General features: G+C 42.5%; 1 protein-coding gene across 1 annotated transcript in view; it reads left to right on the forward strand.

Moving 5' to 3' along the window:
- Positions 1–14120, forward strand: part of gatad2ab (GATA zinc finger domain containing 2Ab) — a 91610-nt gene that overhangs the window by 72169 nt on the left and 5321 nt on the right. Inside the window, exons 4-8 of the mRNA XM_061888855.1 lie at positions 10737–10860; positions 10966–11097; positions 11332–11403; positions 12268–12384; positions 12470–12649. Coding sequence (XP_061744839.1) covers positions 10737–10860; positions 10966–11097; positions 11332–11403; positions 12268–12384; positions 12470–12649 — 625 coding nt within the window. The remainder of the gene's footprint in view (positions 1–10736; positions 10861–10965; positions 11098–11331; positions 11404–12267; positions 12385–12469; positions 12650–14120) is intronic.

Consider the following 14120-nt stretch of genomic DNA (forward strand, 5'->3'; position numbering starts at 1 on the left):
ATAGTGTATGTCCTTTGCTATGTGGTAGTTTACTGCGGACATTATCTCCTTTTGTTCATGACTTTTTTTCATACGGTGTTGATCTAGAAATGTTTGCCTCTGTATTTTTGATGGTGTGGGCGTGTGGCACCGAACAGAGATGTTGACATGTGAAGTTTCAAGCACTCTTCATTGTCTAGCAGGTGACTTTTCAAATGATGCTACATATTAGCAGTAATGCTACCTTTGGTAGCAACGCTTCTGCCCCACACTTGACAAATTAAAGTTGTTTATTCGGCATATTCCCGCTTTCGACATTTTCCCGCTTGAAGCCGAACCACCACCAGACGATGGACCCCTGCTGTTTTTCTTGGGAATTAATTCTTCCTTCATTTGTTACCAGATTCACACCTTCTTTCTCTTGTATTACCACTCGCGCGGCTCTGCTAGCATCACAGCTAACCTTACCCATGCTGCACCCTCTCTGCTCCGCGATGGCGTATACTTATGTGACGTATGACGTGACAGTATGTGACGTGTGTAAGAAGGTGCGCTTACTGTCTGTGAGAAGGAGACACAGGAAAGAGTGAGAAGAGCCTGTAGTGTAATGCCCGCAGCTAAAAGCAACTGCGTGAGAACGTATACTCGAATATCACGATATAGTCATTTTCTATATCGCACAGAGACAAACCCGCGATATATCGCGTGTATCGATATATCGCCCAGCCCTAGTTCTTTCCCAATGTAGCTGTTTTGGCCAAACACCTTAAAGTTACAGTTGGGGTTATACAAGCGCATGTGAGAAATACCAGAGTCATACCAAAGACTATAAAAATGGGACCTGTTACCTCCCTGCTTGGCACTCAGCATCAAAGGTTGGAATTGGGTGTTAAATCACCAAAAAATGATTCCCGGGCGCGTCCACCGCTGCTGCTCACTGCTCCCCTGACCCCCCAGAAGGGGAACAAGGAGATGGGTCAAATGCAGAGGACACATTTCACCACACCTAGTGTGTGTGTGTCACAATCATTAGTACTTTAACTTTTAACTGACTTAAATCTCAAGTTGAGCTTACTTATAGAGGTCAAACATTGGGGTTTAAAAACCGCTCACCATGTGGTGTATTTGAAAAAACAATAGCACTGGCAGCGTACCTGGTATGCATGCCTTTTCAGAATTGTCACTACTGTGTGTGCACCTGTCTAGTAGTTGAAGCTTACACAAATACAGTCGGGTGAAAAAAATAGGACACCTCAAAATGACTGTGTTGTCAATTTATGGTCACCATAAGGGACTTTTTTGACTTGTCCAGGGTGTACCCCGCCTACCGCTCGATTGTAGCTCCCCGCGACCCCAAAAGGGAATAAGCGGTAGAAAATGGGTGGATGGATGGCATAGGGGACTTTTTGCTTTTCACCTTACATGGTCGTCTCTTCATCAACCAAATGATATAAATCCATCGTGTGTGTTTTTTCAAAGTTTCTTCACCACAACATCTTATTTCTAATCGGCTGTCAAACTAAAGTGGAACCTATTGAATGACCAGTTCCGCACAATTGATGATACTGTTATATTAATGATGATAATGTGGCTGTCACACTATTGATCCGTTTTCTTCACATGGTTAGTTTTAAAGTTATTTTTAGTTTCTTTGCATGCAAGCTCAATACATTGTGGTTGCATAGAGCTGTGTCCACTGGAGTTTCAGGTTCCTCTCGAACTTTGCTCATGCGAGCGCTCTGAACCGAACAGGAAGTTGCGTTGCGGTTGCGTGTAAGAAGAGGAGTAGAAGAAGTAGGCTTGCCTACACTCCCCCATTTTGAAGAAGTTTGAGGCTCCTGCGGGCCCCGGGCTCCATTTTCTCCCACGCCAGCACCTGAGCTCTGGCCTTATGCTCCTCCTCGCACAAAATGAAGGGTATGTGTCACAAACTGGTTCCAACTGGCTGTTGCCATGGTTTCCACATGGGAAGGAGCCGTTGGTTGAGGGAGGAGCCCCGCAGCAGGAATTGTGGGTGTGTCACATGACCACACGGACAAACGCCTGATGTCATGTGATGTGCTTTGGTGGAGAGATAAAATGCACGCAGCGATGTGATGGCAGTTCAAGTGGAGACCGAGTGGTGACTCATCATAATTTGTCACTGCCACTTGTCACTTTTGAACCCTCTCCGCACTTGTGGAATTAGTGTTTCTGATACGGTGATGTCTTTGTGGCGGCCCGCCATAAATACATTTGTCGCAACCTGTTGAGAAATTTTGGTGTATTCAGAAACTCTTTACTTTTAAACTTTTTACTTTTAAACTTTTTACTTTGAAACTGTCACTTTTTCTTCCGTTTTTAAAAGAATGTTGTGATCGCTACTGGTCTGGAAGTCAGTGCCAAAGATTCATTTAAAATAACTGCTTCTCATAAGTGTGTGTGATGTTCGTTGACGTTCAAATATTGTTATAGTCGAAATAACAGCTGTTTATTTAGTAAATAGCATCTAAATGCGGAATGATTGAGATATGGCTACCTTGCATGTGCTAATTTAAGACCACAGTTTGACACTTATTATTGACGTTATATTTTAGTATATTTGCTGAAATTGATATTATTATTCAGTTTACATGCATATGATAAGATTTAGACTACAGATATCAGATAATGGCTTTTTTGCCGATAGCCGATATTCCGATATTGTCCAACTCTTGATTACCGATGCCGATATCAACCGATACCAATATATACAGTCGTGGAATTAACATATTGTGCCTAATTTTGTTGTGATGCCCCGCTGGATGCATTAAACAATGGAACAAGGTTTTCCAAAATAAATCAACTCAAGAAACTCAAGAAAAAAATGCCAACATGGCACTGCCATATTTATTATTGAAGTCACAAAGTGCATTATTATTTTTAACATGCCTCAATACAGCAGCTTGGAATTTGGGACATGCTCTCCCTGAGAGAGAATGAGGAGGTTGAGGTGGGGGTGACGGGGTTCTGGGGTTGGAGGTAGCGGGGGTGTATATTGTAGCGTCCCAGAAGAGTTAGTGCTGCAAGAGGTTCTGGGTATTTGTTCTGTTGTGTTTATGTTGTGTTACGGTGCGGATGTTCTTCCGAATTGTGTTTGTCATTCTTGTTTGGTGTGGGTTCACAGTGTGGCACATATTTGTAACAGTGTTAAAGTTGTTTATACGGCCACCCTTAGTGTGACCTGTATGGCTGTTGACCAAGTATGACTTGCATTCTCTTTTGTGTGAAAAGCCGTAGATATTATGTGTTTGGGCCGACATGCAAAGGCAGTGCCTTTAAGACACGCCCCCAATGTTGTTATCTGTGTGTTGTCTGCTCTGAACTTCTCTCTATGTCCGCGTGCCACTCCGTACAGCGGCGTTGTAAAAAGTCACACATTTTACTTTTTGAAACTGATACCGATAATTTCCGATATTACATTTTAAATCATTTATCGGCCGATGGTATCGGCAGTCCGATATTATCGGGCATCTCTATTTAGACATTGCATTTGTTCCACTGGAATACAAATACAATAATAACACGGTATGGTATTTGTGTAGTTTAGGTACTAAAGTAGGTTATACATGTTGAAGTCAACAATCAAATTTGATGAGTGCTTCTGAAGACTAATCTGACTGAAAATCCTCAGCATCAGTAATTCCATACACCAGTTATACTGTTTAATACTCAACACTACCTGTTGACACTCTCATGAAAACACATTGCATGGATGTCGTTGTGGCTTGTGCAGCCTTTTGAGACACTCGTAATTTAGGGCTATATAAGTAAACTATGATTGATTGATTGATACTCTTGCAGGGTGGAGGGGAAGAGGAATTTCCCGTATTTTGCGTCCATAATGCATCAATGGCCAATTTATGTAAATGTGGCAATGGCGCCATGTAACCCACCCCAAGCGCCACAGTGGGACTGCAGTTCTGTGGAAAATACTGATCACATATTGAAAGGTCAAATGTTAAGATGCAAGCTTTTGGAAATTACGACTTTTCTTCACCTCTTCGACTTTCCTATGTCGGATTTCTGACCTGCTAAAAGTAAACTCTAGATTTGAATCATCCAATTTTCACCTGTTAGTAAACTAGTGCGGCCATGGTCGACTTTCACATGCCCCGAGATGGCGAAAAAGATGCTAGTTGCAGCAACGTTTTTTTTTATCACTTAGTGAGGATTGCGGTTGAATCTTCATCTGAAGGGGATTATGAGAGTGCCCCGTTGGTTTTGTTATGGTTAAGTTTGTATGTTTAGCACCTACAAAATTATGTTGATGCAATAGTGTTTCGCTATAGTTGCATCCGTTGAGCGCTCCACTTCTAAAAGTTATTGCACATTCTCTATGAGTTCAGGCTTAAAAATGTAAGGTTCTGGATTATAATTTTTCCCAAGATAAAAGCTGTTGGCTATCACAAAGTTTGCCTGATTAACATTGTTGTTGATGGGGAAGGGATCTGTGGTTGCCACCTCTATTTCATGGATCATGTGACTACCTTGCTCATTAACTATCAAAATGGCTCAGTAAACTCTGTGAGATTGATACTGTTTTGATAAAATATATTTATTTGCAAACTTTGGAAGTCTTTTGGTGTCATATATCAGATATATAAGATAATAGCTTCAATACTGGTACTTTAAGTAGACCACCCCATGGAGGTTGACGCTCCACACAAGGCTTACGATCCCCCTGCGATTACTGATTGACCACTTCTTGCAGTGTGGCGGTCCACATAAAGCCGAGGCGTGAAAACAAAACGAACCTCTCATAACCGACCTGATGTGGGAGTTCTTCCCAACCAACTTGTCCAGTTGCAGTTTTTTCAAGAGAGGCCCAAGTTATGTAGGTCAAGGTTGAAAAAGCATCAGATTGCCCCTTCGTATCGGACATAGTTTATTAGAAGTGCATATATGAAATGTAAACTGGTCTCAGACTTGAGTGGAGCTTGAAAAGGAATCTCCTTTCTCTCTTTCCTATCTTATTAGGTTGGCTTCTTTTAACAACTGGGCAGTAGTATTAAAGGTTTCATATTTCATTATCCATCCATCCATCCATCCATTTTCTATCGCTTGTCCCTTTTGGGGTTGCGGGGGGTGCTGGATCCTATCGCAGCTGCATTCGGACGGAAGGCGGTCTACACCCTGGACAAGTCGCTATATCATCACAGGGCCAACACTGATAGACAGACAAAATTCACACTCACATTCATACTCACATTCACACACTAGGGACCATTTAGTGTTGCCAATCAACCTATCCCCAGGTGCATGTTTTTGGCGGTAGGGGGAAGCCGGAGTACCCGCAGGGAACCCACGCAGTCACGGGTAGAACATGCAAACTCCATACAGAAAGATACCGAGTCCTGGATTGAACTCAGGAATACTCAGGATGATCGTATTGTGAGACACATGCACTAACCCCTGTTTCACCGTGCTGCCTCATCCATCCATCATCTTCCGCTTATCCGAGGTCGGGTCGCGGGGGCAACAGCCTAAGCAGGGAAACCCAGACATCCCTCTCCCCAGCCACTTCGTCTAGCTCTTCCCGGGGGATCCCGAGGCGTTCCCAGGCCAGCCGGGAGACAGTCTTCCCAACGTGTCCTGGGTCTTCCCCGTGGCCTCCTACCAGTTGGACGTGCCCTAAACACCTCCCTAGGGAGGCGTTCGGGTGGCATCCTGACCAGATGCCCGAACCACATCATCTGGCTCCTCTCGATGTGAAGGACAGCGGCTTTACTTTGAGTCCCTCCCGGATGACAGAGCTTCTCACCCTATCTCTAAGGGAGAGCCCCGCCACACGGCGGAGGAAACTCATTTCGGCCGCTTGTACCCGTGATCTTATCCTTTCGGTCATGATCCAAAGCTCATGACCATAGTTGAGGATGGGGACGTAGATCGACCGGTAAATTGAGAGCTTTGCCTTCCGGCTCAGCTCCTTCTTCACCACAACGGATCGGTAAAACGTCCGCATTACTGAAGACGCCGCACCGATCTGCCTGTCGATCTCACGATCCACTCTTCCCTCACTCGTGAACAAGACTCCTAGGTATTTGAACTCCTCCACTTGGGGCAGGGTCTCCTCCCCAACCCGGAGATGGCATTCCACCCTTTTCCGGGCGAGAACCATGGACTCGGACTTGGAGGTGCTGATTATCATTCCGGTCGCTTCACACTGCTAAATATGTGCTGCCTCATATTTCATTATTTTTCAGCTATTTTAAATAAGCCTCATAGGTCCAGCAGTAGTGTGTTGGGAGTGTGTTGGCCAAAATCCCAAATTTAGATGACTTGAAAGACCTTTTAGCAAGCTCTACTGGAAACATACACCATTTTGCGTGTCTGTAGCTTTATTGCTAATGAGCGGTTTTGGCCAATGCCTGTCTCTAACAGTGTGTGACTCCAGGAATATATACACTGTAACGGCAATTGTCCAATGTAATAGATGCCGTACACAATCAATCATAGTTTATTTGTATAGCCCTAAATCACGATTGTCTAAAATGGCTGCGCAAACCACAACAACATCCCACACATAAGGACACCACCGTTTCACAAAACACTCTCATCGCTAACCTTACTATTACATTTTAAGTTCAAGTTAAAGTGCCAATGATTGTCACACACACACACTAGATGTGGCAAGATCATTCTCTGCATTTGACCCTTCCCCCTTGATCACTCCCTGGGAGGTGAGGGGAGCAGTGAGCAGCAGCGGTGGTCCCACATGGGAATCATTTAGGTGATTTAACCCCCTATTTCCGACCCTTGATGCTGAGTGCCAAGCAGGGAGGTAATGCGTCCCATTTTTATAGTCTTAACAGCAACATCATGCTAGATTAGACTATTTGCATACGAACCCCGTTTCCATATGAGTTGGGAAGTTGTGTTAGATGTAAATATAAACAAAATAAAATTATTTGCAAATTTCTTTTTTAACCCATATTCAGATGAATGCACTACAAAGACAAGATATTTAATGTTCAAACTCATAAACTTTGTTTTTTTTTGCAAATAATAAATAACTTAGAATTTCATGGCTACAACACGTGCTAAAGTGGTTAGGAAAGGGCATGTTCACCACTGTCTTACATTACCTTTTCTTTTAGCAACCCTCATATGTATCTTTCTGTATGTATCTTTCAGCATTAATGTTGCCTTCACAGATGTGTAAGTTACCCATGCCTTGGGCTCTAATGCACCCCCATACCATCACAGATGCTGGCTTTTGAACTTTGCGTCGATAACAGTCTGGATGGTTCGCTTCCCCTTTGGTTCGGATGACACGATGTCGAATATTTCCAAAAACAATTTGAAATGTGGACTTGTCAGACCACAGAACACTTTTACAGTTTGCATCAGTCCATCTTAGATGATCTCGGGCCCAGAGAAGCCGGCGGCGTTTCTGGATGTAGTAGATAAATTTATTTCGCTTTGCACAGTAGAGCTTTAACTTGCACTTACAGATGTAGCAACAAACTCTATTTATTGACGGTGGTTTTCTGAAGTGTTCCTGAGCCCATGTGGTGATATCCTTTAGAGATTGATGTCGGTTTTTGATACAGTGCCGTCTGAGGGATCGAAGGTCACTGTCATTCAATGTTGGTTTCTTGCCATGCCGCTTACGTGGAGTGATTTCTCCAGATTCTCTGAACCTTTTGATGATATTGTGGACCGTAGATGCCCCCACCCGTCGGCTATAAGACAATGTCCCGAAAATTTCTTGCAATTGCACTTTGAGAAACGTTGTTCCTAAACTGTTTGACTATTTGCTCACGCAGTTGTGGACAAAGGGGTGTACCTTGCCACATCCTTTATTGGGAAAGACTGACCATTTTTTGCGAAGCTGTTTTTATACCCAATCATGGCACCCACCTGTTTCCAATTAGCCTGCACACCTGTGGGATGTTCCAAATAAGTGCTTGAAGAGCATTCCTTGGGCGCGGCACCACTGCTCCCCTCACCTCCAAAGGGGTGATCAAGGGTGATGGGTCAAATGCAGAGAATAATTTTGCCACATCTAGTATATGTGTGACAATCGTACTTTACTTTAGCATTCCTCAACTTTATCAGTATTTATTGCCACCTTTCCCAACTTCCTTGTCACGTGTTGCTGGCATCAAATTCTAAAGTTAATGATTATTTGCACAAAAAAAAAGTTTATCAGTTTGAACATCAAATATGTTGTATTCAACTGAATATGGGTTGAAAATGATTTGCAAATCATCGTATTCCGTTTATATTTACACAATTTCCCAACTTATATGGAAACAGGGTTTGTAAGTAAACGATCAAACTTACAGCTCCACTGTAGCTTTACTTTAAGATGTACGGCAAAGCCTGTTTTTAAAACTTTTATTTTACAAAAAGCTGTCGTCTGTGAAGTGGTGGGCGCATACACGAGGCGGGTCACAAGCAGTATCACATCCATTAGGAATAATTTTTTCCCTTCATGATGTCATGAAAACATGGAGCTTCAAAAGCGAGGTGTAAGTAAGGGAGATTTTTCATAAGCAAGCCCTCGGGACGTATCGCTGTCATAACATTAAAAAGTAAATTTTTTGGGAGACACGTTCCACTTACCAATATAACCGTTCCACTTACCAATATAACCGACTTTGGAGTGCGTGTAGGAGTTGACACAGAGGGGGCACTCTGCCTGTGTGAGCATATTCTGCAATGTAGGGACACTGGCTATTCACAGTAAAACACATCTGCTAAACTGTGATCTTTTTATGTCTCCTAATGTCACATAACTTAGTTGCGGCCTCATTGGTCGACGTCGTCCTGCAATTGTGTCCTGCCGAGAGCTGTCCCGTACAAGTGTGCACGAAGTGTGAAGAACTAATCGGGAGTATAAAAGATGCACAAGTACTTTTGGGGGAGGGGTATGCCAAGTAGTGACTGGTTGAGTGACTGAGTGAATGAGAGAGCGTGTACACAATAGGTTGGCTCCTGGCCATGTATTCCCCTCCCCCATCATGTCACCCTCTCCCGTGTCTCCGGCGGATCTCGGCTCGGCTCAACTTGTGACTTTGGTGTCGGCAGCTGGAGGGAGGGGAGAGTCGAGGCCCAGGCTCTTCCCGGTCTGACTAGGCCACAAAGGTAGCAGAGGGTAAAGGAGGCCTTTTGGTGGTTAAAAACATGGCCTGGGTGTTGACACATCGTGAGTAATTCTTAACTGTGGGTGCATCATTTTTCAGTCGTCCAACTTTGACTTTTGCGTTGGTCCCTGCTTTGCTTAGAAGCAGATTTATTCTTCTGCCATGCAGCCTATGTGACTTGCAATGTCCTCCACCCGCGGTCGCCTATCTCCACCCACCCTTCAAGATTCATCCGTATATGTTTGTTTTTCTCAAATCATCAGGAAAAGCCAGTTTCATTTTCGTCTTAACTGCTCCTCCTGTAATTTGCACTGTGCACGCTTTTTGTGAGGGACTGTCTCATCTCAGCGGAACTTGTGATCCCGTGTTGTTGTTAGGTGCCTTTGGAGCCTTTGTTATACTCCCACTGCCGCCATTACTCCATTATTGATCTCCTAGTGCTTGTCCTCTTATTGCCTCAGTGCACAGTTTGAACCACATTGGGAGAGTGATCAAAACCAATTATATACTGCCATCTAGTGGATGAAACTGCAAGGTGTTTGCCGACTATAGATTTTATATAATGGTGTTCTGTCTTTAAATTCAGATACCAATCTATGCTGATACAAATATTTTGGTACCGGTACCAAATATATTTTATACCAAATATATTTTGGTACTTTTCTAAATAAAAGGTACCACAAAAAATGCCATTATAGGCTTTATTTGCTCAAACAATCTTAGGGTACATTAAATCTGTTTATTATTGCAAGTTTGTCCTAAAATAAAAATTGTGACCATACAAGACAACCTGTCCTTTAATAGTAAGTAAGCAAATAGAGACTCCTAATTAGTCTGCTGACATATACAGTAACATATTGTGTCATTTATCATTGTTTAATTTTTCAAAATTATCAAGGACAATTGGTAGAGAATGAATTATTAATCCACTTGTTCATTTACTGTTAATATCTGCTTATTTTCTGTTTTAACACGTTCTATCTACACTTCTGTTAAAATGTAATAATCACTTTTTGTTCTGTTGTTTAATACTTTACATTGGTTTTGGATTATACCCAATGTGGTATCAATCCGATACCGTAGTTACAGGACCATACATTGGTCATATTCTAAGTCCTCATGTGTCTAGGGACATATTTCCTAAAGTTTTTAAACATAATATACATTTTTAAAAAACTAAAGAGGATTTTGTGGTGCGAAAAAATATCGATGTAATCATATGGACTAGATATGCTCTTGTGCTGGTATCATTACAGTGAATGTTAGGTGTAACTAACATGTAGCTCCACCAATGACGTTTGTAGCATCCCGGAAGAGTTGGTGTTGCAGGGAATTCTGGGAATTGTGTAGTGTTTGTGTTGTGTTGCAATGCAAATATTCTCCCACAATGCGTTTGTCATTGTTGTTTAGTATGGTTTCACTATATGGCACATGTTTATGACAGTGTTAGCGTTATTCATAAGGCTAGCTAGCCATGTCTTATAGCCGACGGGTGGGGGACTGGTACTTTTTAGAGGTGGTATAGTACCGTATATGTTTCATTAGTATCACGGTACTATACTAATACCGGTATATCTTACAACCCTAGTCTTAATATGTTGTTAAAACACTTTCTAAGTATTATTGTTTCCTGTATCCCCTCAGTGAAATTAAGAGGGAGCGCCAGCCGTCGTTGTCGGATGACGTGATTGTGTTATCAGACAACGAGCCATCCAGTCCCCTCATGAACGGTCACTGCTTCACCAAGACCGACACGGACAAACTTATGGTGGGACAAACTGTTATAAACTCATAGTGCTTGCAAGGTTTATATGTGTTGAAATTGTGCTTGCTGGTATAGAAATATCATCAGCTGTCTCTTTCTGTTCGATAGAGGAGTTCCCCTGAAGAAAGGGAGCAAATCATTAAACAGCTGAAAGAAGAACTAAGACTCCAGGAGGCCAAGCTAGTACTACTTAAGAAACTACGACAGAGCCAGATCCAGAAGGAGAGCACGGCTCAGAAGGTAAGAAGACAACCAAGGCCTCTTTGTGGGTCAGGTCAATATTGGCTTTTGTTCAAATCCCTAGAGGGTGGTTTGTGGATCAGCCGGTGGTGACTTCATTTCACGGGATGTTTTGTCAAGCATCTATGTTTGATAAGACTTCAATTCACGAGATGTTTTGTCAAGCATCTATGTTTGATAATAGACTGCAGAAATGTACAGCTCAGCTTTAAGTTAATGTTTATTTTTCCCTAGTTGTCTGGCTCTGTGGCAACTCCACCTCCTCTGGTGAGAGGTAGCATTACATCAAGCAAAGGACCCCTCCAGGTATAAACACACCATAGACCTGTGTTTAAAGTCCTCATTGTATCTTCGACATGTTTATTTAAGTTGATTTATGTTCTCTTCTTTTTAACCTAAACTGTCAAGGTTAAAATGACTATTGCATGTAGCTCACAATGTAAATAATGGATATTACCTCTAAACGCTTGCAATCTATTAACCTGACTCTCGCCAGATCCTTGTAGTTCTCTTAGCTCCACACAAGGATCTGGGACTTCTCAATAAGAGATGTATTTCAGAAGGCGGGGCCTTGTAAAAAAAGATAATTGTATGTGATTGGATAAACCACTTTGACTTGCTGCTTCAACCACTCACATCGAAATCAACCCGTGACACTAATGAGAGCGACGCTGGGAAATCCAAAACAGAAGAGGCAACATATTGGCTATGGACAGAGAAAAAATAATTAATTAATTAATTTAAAGAATTTATATTTGATTGATTCGACAAAAGAGTTGCAATAGCAGAATCAATGTCATCACACGACTCCTCGCTGCGTGCCGCCATTGTTGTTTGAATCAAACAGTCTGCGTCGGCGCTATGTCACATCTATGAAATCCCCCCCGGTGATCCTGATTGTTTTATTATTTTTTGCTGTCTTGAAGGAATTTGCATTGCCCTCGAGCCCAGATTCTTGTGTGGAGCTCAACCAACTACAAGGATCTGGCAAGAGTCAGATTAGCAATCTATAGCTGAATGTCAAATTTAGACTTTTATACTTTTTATAAACGTGTTTTAACCATGTTAAATAGTTTTAACATTTCATTCAAAAGATCATGGAAAATCACAAGTGTATGATACAGATGTGGGATTTTTGTGCACAACTGGTAACATATATTGTGTTAACAGGTGACGGGTCGCAGCTCAGGCACCGTGATCCCCCCGCCACTGGTGCGAGGTGGGCAACACATCCAATCCAAACATAACTCTCAGACAGTCATGCCACCTTTGGTCCGGGGAACCCAGGTACGCACCAAGTGACATTCCACGTCTCCTGTGTCACCATGTGCTTTGTCCCTGGCTCACTCAGTATATTACTGTGACTCCCCAGCATATCGCTGGCCTGCGTCAGCAACCACAACAGCACAGCGGCTCGGGACCTCCTCCTCTTCTGCTGGCTCCCCGGGCCTCTGTGCCCAATGTCCAGGTGCAGGGACAGAGAATCATTCAGCAGGGGCTCATACGGGTGGCTAACGTGGCCAACAGTAATATCTTGGTCAACATCCCACAGGTGAGAATTCCAAACCCTTATGGTCTGCCACAGAGTGTGTAGCATCAAGAATGCTACACTGTAACTCTGCGCTTGTTCAGCATCATAGACGCCATAATTCAGATAGAAGCATGGTCCATTTAGGAGTGGGCTGGAGTACACAAACATTAGCAACATCAGCATAGCTATTTGAGCCTCAGTGCTAACAATACTGTAACGTTTTAACAGCAGTATAATGCTAGGAGCTCAAGAAAAACTAAATGATCAAACCCCAAGTATGTTTAGTTTAGTTTTAGTTTATTTTTTCTTCGGTCAGTGGTCAACAAAATAAACAAACAGTTGTACATTCATGAATTGAAAATGTTGCAGACCGAAAGGGTTTAAGTCAGGGGTCTCAGACACTCGGCCTGTTATTTTGCGGCCCCCGCCTTAATATGAAAGTTTATGTTAGTGCGGCCTGCAACTAATATATGAATGGTGCTTGACAGCGTGGTTATTTGGGTCCAAAATGTCTCTTTCAACATTATGGGTTGCCTACCCCTGCATTAGTGGAAAAGCGGCAAATGAGTGAAAGCGACATAGACGTTGCCATGGAGACAAGTGTTTTCTGGTGTGCCTGGTTGCAATCACACTGCGACACCTGTCCGTCAGTAATAACAGTCCCCGATAACCTGGACCAATTCATACAGTTTTTTTATTGTTTAATTTGCATTGCCCCACACAATGAACACTACATATATTTCTATATGACGCCGGATTACACTCCGGGAGCCGTCACTTTTTTGCGCTTGCTATGCCGGTACTTTCCCGGCTATTATCCGCCGACCGCCGTGTTGCTGTAGGGAGGGAAAGCGGAACGACACACATTGCGAAAAGAACATTATTTTCCGTGCGTCGACTAAATACTAAATATTCCACAACCCCAAACATGTCTTTTTCAAAGCCTGCAGTGAAGAGAAAGGTTAGTGACGAGCGAAGACAATTCCAGGAAAAGTGGGAGATGCAGTATTTCTTTTTTGAGCACAGGGGCAAGGGATACAATTTGAAATGTCATTATACAACTAGACATGCTGAGGAGTATGCAAACCTTTTTTTAAGAAATCTTTTCTTGCGGTCCAGCCTCACCAAGACTTTGCATCCAGTGGCCCCCAGGTGAATTGAGTTTGAGACCCCTGGTCTTGGCTGAAGTTGAACCCAATAAACAATGTCAAATACAAGATGAACTTCCAAAAATTTGGAAATTTTCTTCGTACAACATATTATAAATACACATTGTACACAACATAAAGACTGTTCAATTATATACACAGTAAAGTCATGTGAAATATCCTTGTTCACGTGTTAAACCTTTGTACAAATGATATACTATATACAAACAATTATATTTCCATTATTATTTATGTCCTGCATTTAGTTTGTAATCAACATTGATCATAGTATTAACTACTGTGTTGATTTAAGAGTGATATATTTTTCCAAGACATTGGTCTTA

Source organism: Nerophis ophidion, linkage group LG26 (assembly GCF_033978795.1).
Source record: "Nerophis ophidion isolate RoL-2023_Sa linkage group LG26, RoL_Noph_v1.0, whole genome shotgun sequence".
Taxonomy (NCBI): domain Eukaryota; kingdom Metazoa; phylum Chordata; class Actinopteri; order Syngnathiformes; family Syngnathidae; genus Nerophis; species Nerophis ophidion.